General features: G+C 45.0%; 1 protein-coding gene and 1 long non-coding RNA gene across 5 annotated transcripts in view; one reads left to right on the top strand and one right to left on the bottom strand.

The window, feature by feature from the left end:
* NWD1 (NACHT and WD repeat domain containing 1) overlaps positions 1 to 19,145 on the top strand; it is an 82,448-nt gene extending 63,303 nt beyond the window's left edge. For 3 of the 4 annotated variants that reach the window (XM_015471888.3, XM_059888303.1, XM_059888302.1), the window contains 6 exons: positions 4,403 to 4,493; positions 7,685 to 7,839; positions 9,765 to 10,041; positions 11,709 to 12,259; positions 15,303 to 15,408; positions 16,969 to 19,145. In XM_015471888.3, coding sequence (XP_015327374.2) covers positions 4,403 to 4,493; positions 7,685 to 7,839; positions 9,765 to 10,041; positions 11,709 to 12,259; positions 15,303 to 15,408; positions 16,969 to 17,270 — 1,482 coding nt within the window. In that variant the 3' untranslated portion in view covers positions 17,271 to 19,145. 4 annotated transcript variants of the gene reach the window in all.
* Positions 7,794 to 11,074, bottom strand: LOC132345678 (uncharacterized). The gene is made up of 3 exons (XR_009495146.1): positions 10,932 to 11,074; positions 9,905 to 9,999; positions 7,794 to 7,880 (listed from the first exon to the last, which is right to left on the bottom strand). It is a non-coding gene; the product is annotated as an uncharacterized lncRNA (long non-coding RNA).
* Positions 19,146 to 19,418: the final 273 nt, after the last annotated feature.

The raw sequence follows: 19,418 nt of genomic DNA, 5'->3' as shown, positions 1-19,418 counted from the left end.
AGAATGGATACATGTATACGTATGGCTGAGTCCCTTTGCCGTCCGCCTGAAACTATCACAACATTGTTAATTGGCTATGTTGTTGTTGTTGTTCAGTCGACCAGTTGTACCTGACTCTTTGCTACCGCATTGACTGCAGCACAGCAGGCCTCCCTGTCCCTTACCATCTCCCGAAGTTTGCCCAAGTTCCTGTCCATTGCATTGGTGATGCTGTACTACCATCTCATCCTCTGATGCCTTCTCCTTCTCCCCTCAATTTTTCCAGCATCAGGGACTTTTCCAATGGGTCAGCTGTCCGTATCAGGTGACCAAAATACTGAAGCTTCAACTTCAGCATCAGTATAGTGTATTGGCTATACTCCAATGCAAAATAAAAGGTTTAAAAAAAGAATCACCCCCAAACTCCAGATTTCTGGACCTCATGCCTCGTAGCCTCCCTGAGCAATCAAGGCACCAACCATGACCATGGAAGATAATCCCAGTCCTTTCATCAGGTCTCTTGGTTGCTTCCCATTACTCCTTCAATCACTGATTATTTTCACTAATATCCTGCAGCCTAGCAAGGAACATGAACTCTAGGATCAGACTCACTGAATTTGAAAACCCCAGTCCTGAATGTAAGTTGGTGCAGCCACGATGGAAAACAGTACGGAGGTTCCTTAAAAAACCAAAACTAGAGTTGCCCTATGATCCAGCAATCCCAGTCCTGGGCATAAATCCAGAGAAAACTCCAATTCAAAAGGATCCATGAACCCCAATATTCATTGCAGCACTATTTACAATGGTCAAGACATGAAAGCCACCTAAATATCCTTCAGACAGATGAATGGATAAAGAAGATGTGGTACATATACATGAGGAAACACTGTTCAGCCATAAAAAAAGAACGGAATAATGCCATTTGCAGCAACATGGATGGATCTAGAGAGTATCTCACCAAGTGAAGTAAGCCAAAAAGAGAAAGACAAATGCCATATGATATCACTTACATGTGGAATCTACAAATGAACTTATTTAAAAAACAGAAACAAACTCACAGACAGATAACAAACTTTTGGTCACCAAAGGGGAAAGAGGATGGGGGGTTAGGGATAAATTAAGAGTTTGAAATGAACAGATCCAAGCTACTATATATAAAATAGATAAATAACAAGGCCCTGCTGTACAGCATAGGGAGCTATATTCAATAACCTGTAATAAACTATAATGGAAAAGAATATATATACTGAATCGCTTTGTCATAAACCAGAAATTAACACAATGTTGTCAATCAACTATGCTTCAATAAGCAAACAAAGACAAACCAAAAAAAAGGAAAATCCCAGTTCCACCTCTACCTAGTTGTATTCTTGGGCTACTCAGCCCTTTGCTGAGCTTCAGTTTCCTCATCTGTAAAACGGGGGCAAACAGGGAGCCTACATGCAGGGCGCTGAAAGGGAGGCACAGACGGGCACCTCTCCAGGCTTCCAGTCAGCCGGGGTAGGGTGGGAGCGCTGGGATAACAGTGGAGTAAACTGAACATAATGTTAGTTGAGTTCAGGTTTCTCCCTGTGTAACTCATCTTTGATGCCCCATGCCAATCCCCTCGATTCAGAAGGCTATTCTTTCGGTCCCCTGGCTACTGATGGTAATGCCCTCGGTTAGGAATGCCTATGGTGCTTTCCTGGGCACACATCACTCATAGGGGGCTCTAACACGTTTCTCCCACGGAGCCCCTATTTATGACTGGGCCGGCTCTTGTGGCTTTTTTTTTTTTTTTTTTTAAACGATCATGGGATGCACTTCAGCTAAAACCCATCAGAGAACTTTGAGGAAGGTAGATAGCATGCCCGAGGGCCACACAGATTTGAGGGTAGGGTGCCAAGCCTTTTGTGGATCCAATCTTTACTGGAAAATTTAAAACACATGGGGAGGAGTTAGGATGTAGGAAGGGGAAGGCAGGGTCACCCACGTGGTCAGTTATCTAGGTTACCAGAGTTTTCTGAAAGAGGAACCTTCATGGTGGGCAGCCTGGTTCCTTATCCAGTGGTTTTGCTAGCAGCTGCCAGCTTGTTTATTCAAGATGGGTGTCTTTAGAAATGGATGCCTCAGCAGTCAGAAGGCTTGATGTCAGGCACTCATTACAGTTGCACATCTGTGACCCTGCACCTAGCTGAGTCTTTTTATTTTCCTGCCCCTCTCTCCCCACACCCGCACACTTGGTCTCGGCATTGCTGCTCCTGGGAGCAGCCTCTTCCCAATCTGAAATAGAGGTGGTGGGTAGAACCCCACCCAGCTCTTGATCCCTCAGTGGGGGCAACTCTGATGCATGCTCTACTCTCTCTCAGGGCATCCCCAGCAGGACTCACGTACATTTGCCTGCATTGGTAACTGCTTCTTGAGCCACACTGATTGGCTGCCTTTCCTTCCTTGTCTCAATTCTCCACACTATACCAGTGTTTCCTAGGATCGACCTCCAAATAAACTAGTTGCACTCAAATACTATTCTCAGTGTCTTTTTCTGGCAGAACTCAAACTAGATTCCTAGAAACATGTATATCGGGGCAGAAAACTGTTGGCGTGACTGGACAACAATCCCCAGCACCCCCAAAAAGCGGGTGGTCAGGCTGAAGAGAGATCAATTCTGCTATTTAGAAGGATGGTGACTGGGTTGTAAGAACTAGGGGTCTCTAGAATCTCACTAGTGTTCAGATCCTAGCCCCGCTGGGGAGAAAGTCTTGATTCTACTTTCAAAACATGTGAAGACAGTGGTAAGATCAGCTTAAACTAAAGACGCAGTCAAGTCCAGGCCCACTCGAAGTACAGATTAAATTGATTCAGACCCCTCCACTAGAGGCTCGAAGGAAGCATCTTCTTTCTAAGGTTAAATATTATTTAGGTTCTACTCTGCTTTTTGAGGGGCTTCCTAGGATGTTGCTAGCAGTAAAGAACCCGTCTGCCAATGTAGGAGACGCAGGAGATGTGGGTTTGATCCCTGGGTTGGGAAGATCCCCTAGGGAAGGAAATGGCACCCTACTCCAGTATTCTTGCCTGGGAGATCCCAGGGACAGAGGAGCCTGGCGGGCCACAGTCCATAGAGTTACAGAGTTGGACATGGCTGAGCGACTGAGCACACACACATGTATAAAATAGATAACTGGCAGGAAGCCACTGTATAACACAGGGAACTCTGCTCAGTGTTCTGTGGTGACCGGGATGGGAAGGATATCTGAAAAAGGGGGATATATGTGTGCGTGTGTGCTAAATCGCTTTAGTCGTGTCCGACTCTGTGCGACTCTTTGGACTGTAGCCCTCCAGGCTCCTCTGTCCATGGGATTCTCCTTTCAAGAGTACTGGAGTGGGTTGCCATGCCCTCCTCCAGGGGACCTTCCCAGCCCAATGATCAAACCTGTGTCTCCTGTGGCTCCTTCATTGTACGCAGATTCTTTACTGCTGAGCCACGGGGAAGCCCTATATGTATACGTATGGCTGATTCACTTTGTTGCACTTCGTTTGTTAGTAGAGACTAATACAACACTGATTGAGAGACTGGGATTGACATATATACACTATTATATATAAGATAGATAACCAATGAGAACCTTAAAAAGACTCTCCTTCACAGTGAAATATCTATGGAAAAGAATTACTCGTACTACTATCTCCATTTCCCTCAAAATTAAAGCATAAATTGTAAAAAGAAAAAGAAGAAGAAAGGAAAATTCATCTTTGTGGTTGAGCAGGCACTCCCATCTTTGAGGAGAGCTGGCTACTGTGTCAGGCAGACGCACTCTACCCCTTAGGGAGGGAGAAGGCCCAAACTAACACACAGAGAGAATTTTATGTTTAGTTTCTTCTTGTCCTGCCTTAAAATAAAAATTGTATTTCATCAACAGCCATTGCAGAAATTAACTTCCTCCTGCCCCTCTTCAGGCAAAAACAACCAAAAATAAACCCAAACCTTCCTCTAAGAGCTGAACAAAATCAGTTCATCTCTGCAACTTGGGAACGGGGAGAACGGTACTGCCGTCTTCCAGCTGCAATCTATCTTTCAATCTTATTTATGATCTCTGAGCTCTTCTTGGGGCAGAAAACTAGAGTGCTGTGATAGTCGCTGGGTCCCTGAGCTGGTTACAACAATAACATCAACAGTAATAATAATAACAGCTACCACTTTGGGAGGGTTGATTATGAGACAGAAGGCTCCATCCCATGCACTTCTTACCCCATGATAGCCCCGTGAGGCAGTCCTGGGATCATCGCCCACTTAACAGATGAGGAAACTGAGGCAGCCTGGGGCTGAAGGAATTTACTTAGGATCATAGAGCTGGTGAGTGGCAGGGCCTTGCATCACACGCAAGCCCTTGACCTTAAACCCTTAACCTGGTGGAAACGCTTGATGGGCATCCTTGATTCTGCACAGGTTTCCTCCGAAGGAGACAGCCTGCTGGAAAAGCTTCCGGAAGCTGTGGGGTTCCTGGTGGTCTCTGAAGACGAGTCTCTTCTCGCTGCAGGTAGCGTTTAGCTCTCATTTGGAGCCATGAGGAAGCAACTCTGGATTTGGTCGGCAGTGGAGAGGGGCCTGGGGAAATGGGGACGTGGGTGGGCAAACTCTTTCTGCACAGGGCCTCATAGTAAACATCACTGCTGGTCTCTGTCATAACTATCCAACCCTGTCCTTGTAATGCGAAGCCCACCATGGATGAGATTTCAAGTGAGTGTGGCTGTGTGCCAATAACATTTGCATGGATGCTGAGAGACTTCCCTGGAGGTCCAGTGGTTAAGACTCCACACTTCTAATGTAGGGGACAGGGGTTCAATCCCTGGTCAGGGAATTAAGATCCTATATGCTATGCAGTGTGGCCAAAAAGTTTAAAAAAGTACTTTCATGATGCTGAAATTTGAATTTTATACCATTGTCATGTGTTATGAAATAGTAATCCTATTTAGTTTCTTCAAGGATGGAAAAAACTTAAAAACTACTAGCTCACATATAAAAATAGATGACCAGCCAATTTTTGCCCACGGGCTGTAGTTCATCAACCCCTGTTCTGGATAAATCTCTGAAACATTCTGGACTTCTGTTCCATTACCTCTGAAATGAGAGTGGTTATTCCTGCCTGAGTTACAGGGATAGAGAGGCATGGGGTGAGAGGAGAGAGTACACCCAGCCCACACAACCCCTCATATCAGGGGATATGAGTGATTAGGTAGCCACAGGAAAGGCTGGTTGGTGCCATGTTCAGACAAGAATCAGGGGGTACAGGAACCTATGACTTAGCCTGAAGTAGTCAGGGAAGGCTTCCTGGTAGAGGTGACAAACAGGTGCTCCATATCCTGATTTTATTTTTAAAGAAAAACATTTTAGAGTAGTTTTAGGCTCACAGCCAAACTGAGCAAAAGGCACAGAGAATTCCAGGTACCTGCTTGCTCCCATTAGCCTCCCCCGTTTTCAACATCACCCACTAGAGCGGCACGCTTGTTGCAGCTCCGAGTTTGATGAAACCCCACTGACACAGCATCCTCATTCAAAGTCCGTGGCTCACATTACGGTTCACTCTTGGTGCTGTGTATTCCGTGGGTTTGGACAAATGGGTAATGATGTATATCCATCATTGTAGCATCATACAGATCGCTTTCACTGTCCTTGAAAGGGAAAGGGTATCCGCTCAGTCTGTCTGACTCTTTGCAACCCAGGAACTGCAGCCCGCCAGGCTCCTCTGTCCATGGAATTCTCCAGCAAGAATGCTGGAGTGGGTAGCCCTTCCCTTCTCCAGGGGATCTTACCAACCTGGACTGAACCCGGATCTCCCACATGGCGGGCAGATTCTTTACCGTCTGAGCCACCTTAGATCAGTCTAATTTTTTTTTTAATATTCATTTTTATTTTTTATTTGGCTGTATCAGGTCTTAGTTGCGGCATGTGGGATCCTCCTTCCATCGTGTGAGATCTTTTATTACTGTCATGGACTCTCTAGTTGAGCATGGGCTTAGTTGCTCTGCGTCATGTGGGATCTTAGTTTCCCAACCAGGGATTGAACCCTTGTCCCCTGCATTGGAAGGTAGATTCCCAACCACTGGACAATCAGGGAAGTCCCAGTCCAATTTTTTAAAACTAATCAGTTTATTTTTTTGGCTGCACTGGGTCTTAGTTGCCACAGGCGGCACCTTTGATCATTGTCGCATGTGGGATCGTTAGCTGCAGCCTGTGGGGTCTAGTTCCCTGACCAGGCACAGAAGCCAGGCCCCTGCAAAGGGAGCATGGCGTCTTAGCCACTGGACTACAAGGGAAATCCTTCAGTCTGATTTTTACAAAGCCATTTCCAGGGTTCAAGACACTTTAGACCAGCGCTGTCCAGGAATGAAAAGTACAAATGTGAACCACATTTGTATTGTGTACGTTCTCGAGACCCCATTTAAAAAGGTAAAGAGAAATAAGTGGCATTTGTGTTATTAATACGTCTTATTTAATGCAATAGACCCCCAAAACCAACATGAAATCAACATGATTTTAATGGGGGCCTACCCCTCCAGATTGTCACAGAGCCTCGGTTTGAGTTCCTCAAGTCACACAGCTATCCCACCGGCTATTTATTTTACATACGACAGCGTATATGTGTCCCTGCTCGTCTCTCCACTCGTCCTGCCCTCTCCTCTCTCCCACCCCCCACCCCTGCAACCTCGTGTCCGTAAATCTGTTCTCTATGTCTGATTCTCCATTGCTGCCCTGAAAATAGGGTCATCAGTACTACTCAAAGGCAGGTTCTTAACCACTGGACCACTAAGGAGGTTCCTGTTGCTGTTTTGCTAAATCTACCTCCTCCTTCCTCTCCTTCACCTCCTCTTCCTTCTGCTCCAGCCACACTGGCTTCCATGCTTCTCTCAAACACAGCTGGCCTTTCCTTCCTTCCGGGCATCTCATGCTATTCCCACCCTTCCAGTGCTTGCCACCTCTTCATCTCTCTAAAGGCAATGCAAATGTCCTACAATAAATTACCGCACAAGCATGGTGGCTTAAAACAATAAGAATATCTTTATTCATGGTTCTAGTGTCAGGAAGTCCAAAATCAAGGCATTGGTGGGACTGGCGCCCTCCAAAGTCTTCTGAGAAGTATGTTTTTTTTTGTTTGTTTGTTTTTTTACGCTGTTGTTTTTTCTTCACTTGTTTGTTTTTTGCTTCTTCCAGCTTCTGCCGGGATTCCTTGGCTTATGGCCACATCTCTCCAGTCTCTGCCTCCATCTTCATGTTGCTTTCTCTGCTATGTGCGTCTCTGAGTCCTGTTTTTCTCATGGCATCCAGCCCCTGACTTCATTGCCCTTAACACAAGCTGTAATCATTTTATTTTCCTTCCTTCCTCCTGCCCTCCCACCCCTCCCTCCATCTTCAAAACTAATTTACCATGTGTCCAGCTTTGTTCTGGGAGACCACCAGCAACCCAAACAGGCAGAATCAGCTCTCTGAAAACTCATAGCCTTGTGATAATAAATAACTTTACTGTTTTCTATGAGGTTATTGATCACTGGTGTGCTCACCCTTCCCCAACTGTAGGCTCTATGATGGAGGCCTGGTCTAGTTTGTTCACCACTGTATCCTTTCTACCTGTGTATAGTAGGTGCTCAAAAAAAAAAAATTGTTATTGATTGAATTCAATTACTCTCAAATTCCTCAAGGAGTGAAAGGTATAATCTTTGTCTGCTGTTTTAGGTTTTGGAAGGTCCGTGAGGATATTTTTGGCAGATGCACAGGGATTTCATCGATTCCTGGCCACTGACCTTGAACATGAAGATGTGGTAGAGACAGCCGTTTTTGGTCCTGAAAACAATCTGATTGTCACCGGGTCCCGGGATGCACTCATTCAGGTGAGGGAGAGATGCATGGCCCATCGTCCTCACCTTCACCTCTGGAAGAGAAAGTATGATTCTTTTTCTAAACAAAAATATTTATTTATTTGGCTGTTCCAGGTGTTAGTTGCAGTATGTGGAATCTTGTAGTTGTGACATGCAAATTCTTAGCTGTGGCACATGAGATCTCCAGGTCCCTGCATTGAGAGCAAGGAGTCTTAGCCACCAGACTACCAGGGAAGTCCCAAAGTATGGTTCTTTAGGGATCATTTGGCTTCAAAATACAGAAACCCACAAAGACTAGTGCAGGCAAAACAGAGCAGGTCATTGGATGACACGGTGGGGGTGGTCTTCTGGGACTCAGAGACAGATCTAGGGAGAATTATTAAAGCACTCAACAAAAGAGAGAGCATTCCTGCTAAACATAAAATACTGGGAAGAGTTTGACTTTCAGAGGAGCAGGGTTGGGGAGATGGGGAAAAAATCCTATTAAGCTCAAAGTTCTCCAAGCTGGGGAGAAGAGCATGTGATACAGTAGCAGCAACATTCTGGTCTTAGGACCTCTTTAGATTTTTAAAGGTTATTGAGAACCTTCAAGGAGCTTTCATGTATGTGGATTATATCCACATGATTCATATATTTTTTAACAAATGATCTATTTTGAAATAGTTTTAGGTTCTTACAGAAGAATTGTGAAGAGAGCCCAGATAGATCTCATATATATATGTGTGTCTTAGTCACTCAGTCATCCACCTCTTTGTGACCCCATGGACTGTAGCCCACCAGGCTCCTCTGTCCATGGGATTTTCCAGGCAAGAATACTGCAGTGAGTTGCCATTCCCTTCTCCAGGAGATCTTCCTGACCCAGGGGTTGAATCCGGATCTCCCACATTTCAGGCAGATTCTTTACCACCTGAGCCACCAGGGAAGCCCCATATATATGTGTGTGTGTGTGTATGTATATATATATATATATATATAACTTTCAGAGGAGCAGGATTGGACATATATATACACACACACATATATATGTATATGATTATACACACACATATATACATATATATATGATTATATACACACAGACACACACATATATGAGTACTCTCTGGGTCTCTTCGCAACTCTTCCGTAAAACATAAAACTATACATATCAACTCTTCACCCAGCTATCCTCAGGGTTAACATCTTATATCACATTGATCTCATTATCAAAACCAAGATATTAACATTGGGACAATATCATTTGGGACAAAACTCATCTACAGACCTCGATCCTATTTCACCAGTTTTTCTACAAGTGTCATTTTTCAGATCCTGTATTGCATTTAGTATCTACTGATATTTACCATGTTAAATTTTTAAATGCCAAAATCTAAAAATACTTCTCCATTAATTCCTCAATGTGACATATGAATATAATAGCATAATTTTGTGAAAACAGTAATTATTTTCTGAAACACACACACAAAAATCATGAAAAGTGTTATCATTTCATATTTTGGCAAATCTCTTTCTTGTCTGGCTTCACAGAAGACAATCAGATTCTCATATTTGATTCTACATTCTCCCATCTGTTCTGATAACATATTCCATAGTTTCTCGAAGACTATTGCTCATTTATGAGAGGAAGAATGTGTAAAAAAGACAAATGACTTCTTAAATAACAGCAAAAATAATTGTGTTTTTGTAGAACTCCCTGAAACTCCCCTTTTGCAGAACCACCTGGAGGCTAACTTCCAGGGGTTCCCTGGAACACACTTTGAGAACTGCCATGGTAGCTGATTGATGAGATGTAGGAAGGTTTGAGGGGGTGAGGAAATGTGAGGGCCCTTGACCTCCAGCCTGAAAGTTTATCTTGGGCAGACAAGTGCGCTTAAGAATATTCCTCCTGAACTGCAGCAGCATAAGGAGAAGTTCTGCCGCTCTGCTTCCATCCTCAGGTGTGGAGTCTGTCAGCGCAGGGGACTCTGCTGGACATCTTGGACGGTGTCGGGGCCCCTGTGAGCCTGCTGGCCCGGGGTGGGGCCTTGGTGGCATCTGCTTCCCGTCAGTCCTCATCTTTTAAAGTCTGGGATCTCACCTGTGCTCAGAAGCCGAGGGCCTCTAACCCATTCTTGGACCGCACTGGCCTCACAGCAGTGTCACACAACGGCAGCTACGTCTATTTCCCTAAAACTGGGGACAAAAACAAAGTCAGCATTTGGGACTTGGCAGAAGGTTTGTAAGACTTAAGCACAGCCATTTGTGTGGGTAAGAACTGAAGCCCCTGTCTTGGTCTGTTTGGGTTGTCATAACAAAACACCATAGACAGGAAGAGGAGAAGATTAAAGAACAGACACTTATTTCTCATGGATCTGGAGGCTAGAAAGTCTGAGATCAAGGCCCTGGCAGATCAATGTCTGTTGAGAGCCCACTTCCTGGTTTGCAGATGGCCACCTTCTCAATCTGTCCTCCAATGGCAGAGAGCAGAGAAAGAAGCAATCTCTAGAGTCTCTTCTTACAAGGGCACTAATTCCATTAATGGGGACTCCACCCTCATGATCTAATCACCTTCCAAAGGTCCCACCTCCTAACACCATCACATTAGGGGGTTAGGACTTCAACACCTCTTTGGGGGTAGGACCCAAACATTCAGTGTGTAACACCCCAGTTAGGTTAAAAGTGGCTGATAGAAAACAGGACTCGATTTCATAAATTTCTAGCATATGGTCATTGACTATTTGATGGTCAATTCCTGTTTTAGTTGAGGCTTCCCTGGAGGCAGGGTTCCTGATGGGGATATTTGCACAAGTGGTGTACAGAGGAGGGCTCCCAGGAGGAGAGAGTGAGGAAGCAGGCTGGGTGGCAGCAGTGTTGAACATGGAGCTGGTCTCAGCTTGATTCCACAAGGAGCCCAGGAACACGAATTGCACTTCACAGTTGTCCCATCTTGAAGCAAAGGGACCAGCCTTTTTACTCCCATATCAGGCAGTCACTGTCCATCCTAGGTGGTGGGCTCAGCCCCTAGGCATTGCTAAATGAGGTGCTTCCTTCACTCAACAGCCATGAGGTCTTAGATCTGGGTGAACTGACTGGTAAAGGGGATCTAAGCATGTCAGTAGTAATACCTGCCCAATCCCCACTGGGTAGACGGAGGTATAGAAATTCCTGTTGTTGTTCAGTCACCAAGTCATGTCCATTGAATCGGTGACGCCATCCAACCATCTCATCCTCTGTCATCCTTTTCTGCTTCTGCCTTCAATCTTCTGCCTGGCTGATCATAAAATGAGAAAAGAAATTCACTCGCAAGTTCGTGTCTGGATTCGACAGACATTGGTTTAGTGCTAGTCTTGGGGCCAAACTCTGGGCGTTAACAGTGAGGAAGGCAGATGAAGTTGCAAAATTTGAGGTGCTTGCCTGCTAGTCATGGGGGAGAGTAGGATGTGAAGAAACAGAGCAGGGTGGTGGGCAAGGTGATAGGAGTCAGTAAGCCACAGCCCAAGGGCCAAATCCAGACACACACTTGTTTCCATGTTGTTTGTGGCCGCTTTAGGGCTGTGCCAGCAGAGTTAAGTGGTGACAGCAGAGAGCATACGGGGCAAAAATATTTACTCTCCTACCCTTTACAGAGGGTGGCAAAAGGAAACATTTGGGATGAGAGGTTCCGAAGACCTGAGAAAGGCATGTATATTGGTTCTGAGAAAGCTTCAGAGGGTCTGAGGCAGGGCAGTGAGATGTTGTGATTGTCATATTTTAAAGCTTGGATGATTGGTGGGCAGGAGCGAAACCAGGGAGACTGGCAATAGCTAAGTTGAAGGGTAACAAAAGCATTTTTTTAAATCCTTCAAAGATGGGAACCAGTATCCCTGTGATCCATTCTTGATGCGGTCTTCTCTCTGTGACAGGTGAGGAGCAAGATGCTCTGGACACCTCCAACGAGGTCAGGTGTCTGGAGGTTGCCGAGCAGGCCAATCTCCTTTTCACTGGCCTCGTTTCGGGGATTGTCCTGGTGTTCCCCCTGAACTCCAGACAAGACGTGATGTGTATCCCTCCTCCAGAAGCCCGGAAAGCCGTCAACTGCATGGCTCTTAGTAAGGACGAGGGGCACCTGGCCATTGCCTATGACAGCACCGTCTTGGTGCTGGACATCAGCCCGGGGGACCCCTGTCCAGTCATCGACGGGCCAATATACACCTTCTATACCCAACTGCCTGACACCATAGCCAGTGTGGCCATTCTGGCTGACTGTCGTGTCATCTACGGCATGATCAACGGTGACCTCTTCCTTTACGAGTGTGTGAATTCCAAGGTGTTCCCTCTGGAGGCCCATGGGAGCCGAGTCACCTGTGTGGAGGTCAGCCACAAAGAGCAGCTGGCAGTCAGCGGGGCCGAGGAAGCCCTACTGTGTCTCTGGGACCTGCAGGTGTGCAAGTGGAAATTCGAGATGAGCTACACGGTGGGTAGCCTACCACACCATGTGCATGTCCTGGCATTAGAAAATGGATGATGGGCATCATTTATTAAGGGTACACCACATGTGGCCAACCAGGGTCGGAACTAGTGTGAGTCAAGTGAGAGAGGTCCTCGCCTCCAGAAGAGAGTTTTAGGGGATGCCAAAAAACTTGGCCATCCAGAGAAATAATGGTTTAGTTCAATGTTTAAAAAATAAAAATAGATGCAAAAAATACACACAAAATAAAATATCAACATTTATTTATTTTCAAATGTTTTATTTGTGTATTTATTTTGGGCTGTGCTGGGGCTTCATTGCTGCACGGGCTTTTCTCTGGTTGCAGCGAGTACGGGCTACTCTCTAGCTGAAGTGCTCAGGCTTCTCATTGTGGTGGCTTCTCTTGTTGCAAAGCATGGGCTCTAGGGCACGCAGGCCTTTGTAGTTGTGGCTCCTGGGCTCTAGAGCACAGGCTCAATAGTTGTGGTGCAAAGGCTTAGTTGCTCCATGGCATGTGGGATCTTCCAGGACCAGGGATCAAAGCTGTGTCTCCTGCATTGGCAGGCTCTTTACCAATGAGCCACCAGCGAAGCCCCAAATAGCAACATTTAAAATAAAGACAGGATGGGAACTTTGCTGGCAGTCCACTGGTTAAGACTCCGAGCTTCCAATGCAGGGGGCCCGGGTTCGATACTGGTCAGGGATCTAAGATCCCACAGCACAGTCAAAAAGTGAAAATAACGACAGGATCAAATCCTGCGCTGGCACAGTCCTGCCTCACTCTTCTCACCCTGATCCTGTCTGGCCTTTCTTTCACCCAAAGGTTTTGATTGTATGACCCATGCCAGGGCTCTTTCTAGTGCCAAGGAAGGCACTTGACCATAGCAGACGGCGTCCTGCCTCTTGGAGCCACGTTCTAGTCGGGGAGACACTGTGAGCTCTGTGAGGGCAGGATTTTTATGTGTTTTGTTCACTGAGGTGGTACCTGCCCCTCGGAGAGCTCCTGACCATTAAATGTTTGTGAAATTAAAACAAAGCAGCATATACATGATGTTTGGGGTGCAACAAGACCTTTGAAGAAAAATAGGGCAAGAAAAAGAGGTAGAGCGTGGCAAGGGCTGCTATTAAGAAAGTCAGGTAAGTCTGGTGGAATAGCATTTTAGGCAGAAGGAACAGCAACTGGGAAGGCTCTGAGGAGGGAAACTGATGACTCCTTTACATACAAAGTGTTCAAGAGTTTTCACATCCATCTCTTAAGAAGTTATAAATTTTGTATCAGTATGATTGCGTGATATCATATATTTACATATTCATATATATTATGCAAAATTGTTCAGTCACTGCTGCTGACTCTTCATGACCCCATGGACTGCAGCCTGCCAGGCTCCTCTTCACTATTTCCCAGAGTTTGCTCACATTCATGTTCGTTGAGTTGGTGATGCTATCTAACCATCTCATCCTCTGCCATCTCCTTCTCCTTCGGCTTCAATTTTTCCCACCATCGGGGTCTTTTCCATGAGTCGGGTCTCCACATCAGGCAGCTAAAGTACTGGAGCTTCAGCTTCAGGATCAGTCCTTCTAATGAATAATCAGGGTCGATTTCCTTTAGGATTGACTGGTTTGATCTGCTTGCAGTCCAAATATACATATTAAAATACCATTCTATAATTTATTCCTCACAACAATCTTGTAAGGTTGTGCTAATATTCCAGTTTTCTCAGATGCGGAACAAAGATAGTACCTGAGGTTGCAAGATATAAGCATTCTTAATAAACTAAGGGAGACAATCTTGTAACTAAGAGAACAGAATATAGGCAGTTTCATCTCAAAATGCCTTCATCCCCCCTGACTTATCTTGATGAAGTCACTATAAGGCTGAGATATGAGTAATCTTTTGCCTTGTTGAGTTGGGAAATATCACCACAGCAGTTAAATACACCTAGCTTTTTCTTTTTAAAAAAATAAACTTAAATTTGGAATAATTTTAGATTTACAGATTAAGTTGTGAAGATAGTTTGAAGGTTCCCATTTACCTGCTCCTGACCCAGCTTCCCCTGATATTAACATCTTACATAACTAGAGTATGTTTGTCAAAACTAAGAAAGTAACACGGGAACAATATGATTAGCTATCAACTTTATTGGGATCATATGTTGTTGGTTTTTTTTTAATTTGTATCTTTTTAAAAATTTATTTTTGGCTGCACTGGGTCTTCATTGCTTTGCGTGGGCTTTCTCTAGTCGCAATGAATGGCGCTACTCTCCATTCAGATGCCCAGGCTTCTCATTTCTGAGGCTTCTCTTGTTGCAGAGCACAGGCTCCAAGCACACGGGCTTCAGTAGTTCAGCATGCGGGCTCAGCAGTTGTGGCGCACAGGTTTAGGGGCTCCGTGGCATGTGGAATCTTCCCGGATCAGGGATTGAACCTGCGTCCCCTGCATTGGTAGGTGGATTCCCACCCACTGTGTCACAAGGAAGTCCAGGATCATATGTTTTTCAGTGAGTTCCTTTTTTCTGTTCTAGGATTCCTAATTTCATTTAGCATATAGTTTTTAATTAAATACAATTGGAGCTAATACTTGTATAACCAAGATCATTTAAGAAATTAAATCCTATAGTTCCTGTTCTCCAATGCAAAATGTCACTAATCCTCTCAAACCAATCTCTTTGAAGATGTATTTTGGGCCAAGGAATATCAATGCGTAGCATCTCTCCAGGTTTTAACTTGATCCATCTCGCAAGAAGGAGCTTCCCAGGTGGTGCTAAAGAACCTGCCTGCCGATTCAGGAGACATAAGAGGTGCAGGTTCAATCACTGGTTCAGGAAGGTCCACTGGAGGAGATATTCTTGCCTGGAGAATTGCAGGGACAGAGGAGCCTGGTGGGCTACAGCCATAGGGTCACAAAGAGTCAGAGATGACTGAAGCGACTTAGCACATATGCATCACCCAAGAGGTGTTTACAAGTCTGGCTTCCTATACAAGTGCCTTGGGGCTGGATTCCTAGGTGTCTTTCAGTCTGAAATAAAGATCACATTGCCTTTTTCTACAGAATTCTTACTGTATAGGAGTCCAATGTGCTTGCTTCTCCAAGGATGACAAGTATGTCTACGCAGGCTTGAAAGATTGCTCCATAATTGTATGGAGTGTGCTGGATGGTGAGTCATTTTGCTTTGAGGGTAGGACTGAGCTTAGGTCTGGAGACAAAAGACCCTGTTCTGGATCCTTGACATTAGAGGGCTCTGCTCTGACCTCCCTTCATTGGGTCCATCTGCTTGGGGGGCAGGTATCTGCAGCTTCAGGGAACAGGCCCAACTGGAGCTATACCTCTTCTTCTAGAACCCATGCTCTGAAAACCTGGAACTCCAGAACACCCTCCCCACATGCCCCAGAAGTCCTCTTTAGGGCCTCTGTGGGCCTCTTTCCCAGGTCTATCCTTCTGAAAGTGGGCTATGCCTTGAGCGTGCACACCCCCAGGCTGTGAAGGTGATTGTGGAATGGTGTGCATGGAGTCTGGATGTGTGACCTGGGTGGGGATTCACATGTATGTATCTGAGGCCCCTTAGGGATGTAGGATGGAGCTGGATGTGGGAAGAGAAGGGGAAAATCACAGACATCTGGGGTCTCCCATACTGTTATATTCAGACATGGAACTGAAGAGCCTGAGAATCCTCAACCCAAACCTGACCTTCCAGGTGTTCTGAAGGTATATCAACCAATGTAGAAGGATAGAATATATTTCACTTAATACAACAGTTTATTAGCTGGGTTTACAGTGTTTACATATTGTATCTTATAGGACGTTGACCATTCATTCTCTTTCCTCAGGCCCTGTAAATGTTTGGGGAGCCTTGTTTAAGATCAGCCACTTTGAAAACTCCACATTTCTCATTCTGTTTAACATCACACTAAGGACATATTAACAGAAGTTAACATTTCTTGTGTACTGGATACTGTCACCAAGTCATTTCATTATCTCAGTACACACCCACCTTTTATAAAATTTGAGGCTCTGAGAGATGGGGTGGGCTGTGGTTTGAAGCTGGTCTACCTGCTCCCCATGGTTACCTTTGTCACATTCTCCTATAGAGAAAGGAACCCTTATGACACTGGCAGGGAGGGGTAGGAGTTATTGCTATCCCCATTTGACAAATGAAGAAGCTGAAGTTCAGAGTGATTAAGAAATTTTCTCAAGGTCATAAAGCAAGTAAGTGGCTGAATGAATAGCAGATAGAGTTGAATATATTGTAATCAAATACATTATAACTGAAAACACTGTGATTGAATCAGTATAATTGAATAGTTATGTTCTAATACATTGCAACTGAATACATTGTATTCTAATACAGAGTAATAAAGATGCTAAGGTCTGTGGACTGTGGCCTTAAAAGCCCATCCTGCACAGGTTCACAACCTCTCTTCCCGCTCCTTCTCCAATAATAATATTGACTGAATTCACTTTGGGATGAAACTGATACTTAGCACTTGACATGCATAACATCTTCAAATCTTCAGAATTCCCCTCAGCAGGTAGGCTCAGTTATCATTTCCATATTGTGGATGAAGCAAGAGGGAATGAGAATTTTGCTGTCATGCCTAAGCCAGTAAGGGGGATAGAAGAAATTTGACCCCACGCAGCTAAGTCTCAAATGTGTGAGATTGGATCTCTGTGGCTGAATTTTTACCATTTGTGCCCATCCCACCACTTCTCCCTACAGGCACACTGCTGGCTGTCCAGTTTGTGCATGCCGTGGTGAACAGAATCATCCCAACCTCCAGTGGCTTCATTGCCCCCTCCAGACACGGCTATCTCATCCGTGAGCGTTTCCAGTGCCCTTCATCAGGAATCTCACAACAGGACCCTCTCAAGAACTTCAAGAAAGCAGTGTGGATGGTCAAATCCAGGCAGAGAGAAGAGCTGGCAGCTGCTGCAGGAGCACTCCAGGACTTGAGATCGGAGAGTGCCCAGGGAAATGAATCCAGATCAAACAAACGCTCACAAGTCTGCCTGCTGGTGTAAAACCCCCGACGGCGCCAAGTGAGTTAGTCCCATTCAGTCCAACTGAAGCAAAAAGAAAGTATGTGTTGATATATATCTGGACTCGAAGCCTCCAGTTATGTGACCAGACCTTGTTTCCTACCATCTTTCCATTTTTTTTCTCTCCTCAGCTCTATTCTCCGGTCCACCCCCAGATTAGCATCATGACAGCCAAGTTCAGCAGAAAAGAAGGTCTCTTTCCAACAGTTTGAACCAAAGTCCTGGTTCTAAATCTGTTAGCCCCAATTAGTTCATACACCCATCCCAGAACACAAAGCTATCTTTGAGGAAAATGCAGCACTCTGCTTGGCGGTCCTGACCCCACGTCCATCCAGACTGAGGTTGGAGTCAACACCACCCAACTCTGTAGACTGAGAAGGGGAGAGGCTACTCCCCAGGGTAACTGGGGTGCTAGCCAACATGGGGATGGATGGATATGAGACCAACCAGACCACAGACGTGGACCACAGAGCCAATTTATAAAGCACCAGTTGCTATGGTCTGATCCTTATCACAGCCCATACTTCAGAGAGGGCAGGAGTTTCTGCTTCCATTTTACAGATAAGGAAACAGCCTTGCAGAGTTAGTCGTGATTTGCTCAAGATCACGAGCAGAGAGAACTCTGAGAAATTAGAATCTAGAGCCTTCCTGTTCCAATTTTTGTTGGGACCACCTCACTCTAATTTTAGACCCAGAAGCACAACCATCAATTCCATGGGTGGCACATTCAAATGCCCACAGGCACCAACAAGTAATCAAGATAATTGCTGTGCACTGGGGTGACCAGCAGATTATGATGGTGACCATGCAAACATGGAGGGCATTGCTCTTTCTTGGCACGAGACACGAGAACCTTGACTCTACCCTGAATGGCCCTGGGGAGAGCAGCCCACTGGTGCCAGAGCTTCCTGTTGTCATAAGTAAAGCCAGAAATCTGGATTTTTATGAGAAATGTCCTCATTTTAACCAAGTTGGCAATGGGTTCAAATTTGCACTTATAGACACACTTGGCTCATGTGTCTAGTTCATTGTGACCCAACTTGGCATTAAAACAGTAAACCTGTTATCATTCTTCCATCTATACTCCTTGGCTCTCAAACTCTGAGGCTAGAGATGCTTTTTATCTTAAAAACTGGAGGCTCTTGGAAGCAGATGGATAAAGCTGCCGACATCTTCCTACCATGCTTTTGAACCATCTCTGCCTTGTGCAAGTTCAAAAGTCTGACTGTTTCTGCTCCACTTAAATGGCTTTTTCTTTTATGCCTGCAGCCTTCTAAAAGCCCCCACTTGCTTCTGGGGCTTTTGCTGTAAGGATAGCAGAGTCCAAACCTTCAAGGTGCTATTCCATCCTCTCCTCCTCCCCCACCTCCAGCTGAATTCCAGACAGAAAAAAAACAGCCTTAGAAATAGAGGCTTTTGAGCTGGATGTGACCTGACCGATGGTCTCATTCAGCCATTTTTAACACTAGTGTTCCAAGGAGGGCTTTGACAGTTCTGCAAATGTCACTTAGCATCAAATTTCACTTAAAAATGTTTTATAACTGTAATTTAAAAATACACATTGGGTAGCAGTTTTTAAGGTGCTGGAAATGACTAGCATAGGATTCTCCTGCCATCTCCATTTAACTTAGAGGGGAGGGGAGCCCTTGAAAAAAAATTAAAGCTACTCTTTGCACCATGTCTCTGTGAATCAGGGGTTTACCCAATGCATAAATAAGATTTAGCTACAACTTCTGGTTTAAAATATGAGTGTCCATCTCAGCAGCCTCAGTGAAAATCAATTGCTTCATATGTAAACACTAATTTGCCTATAGGAAAGAATTTTTTTTTACTAATAAAATGCTACTTTGAATTGTTGCTTACCGTGGTATTTCTGTAAAGAGTCTTCATTTAAGAAAGTGTTCGGTTGCTATGAATGTTTGACAAGCACACTGCTTTGTAGCGGAGTGACTTGCTTGAGGTTCCCCAGCTACGGTGGAGCCAGGGTGAGAGCATGGTTATTGTGCCAACAGGACTGTATTAACATACTATCCGAACTGAAGCACTTTTTGAGAGTGAAACGGAGTGATCCAAACAATTACTCCAGGACAACTACAATAAGCTGGCTCTCCCAGGACAGTTGGAATATAT

Source organism: Bos taurus, chromosome 7 (assembly GCF_002263795.3).
Source record: "Bos taurus isolate L1 Dominette 01449 registration number 42190680 breed Hereford chromosome 7, ARS-UCD2.0, whole genome shotgun sequence".
In the NCBI taxonomy this organism is placed as follows: domain Eukaryota; kingdom Metazoa; phylum Chordata; class Mammalia; order Artiodactyla; family Bovidae; genus Bos; species Bos taurus.
Note: the sequence above shows the minus strand (reverse complement) of the source record. Positions and strands in the feature narration are given on the sequence as shown.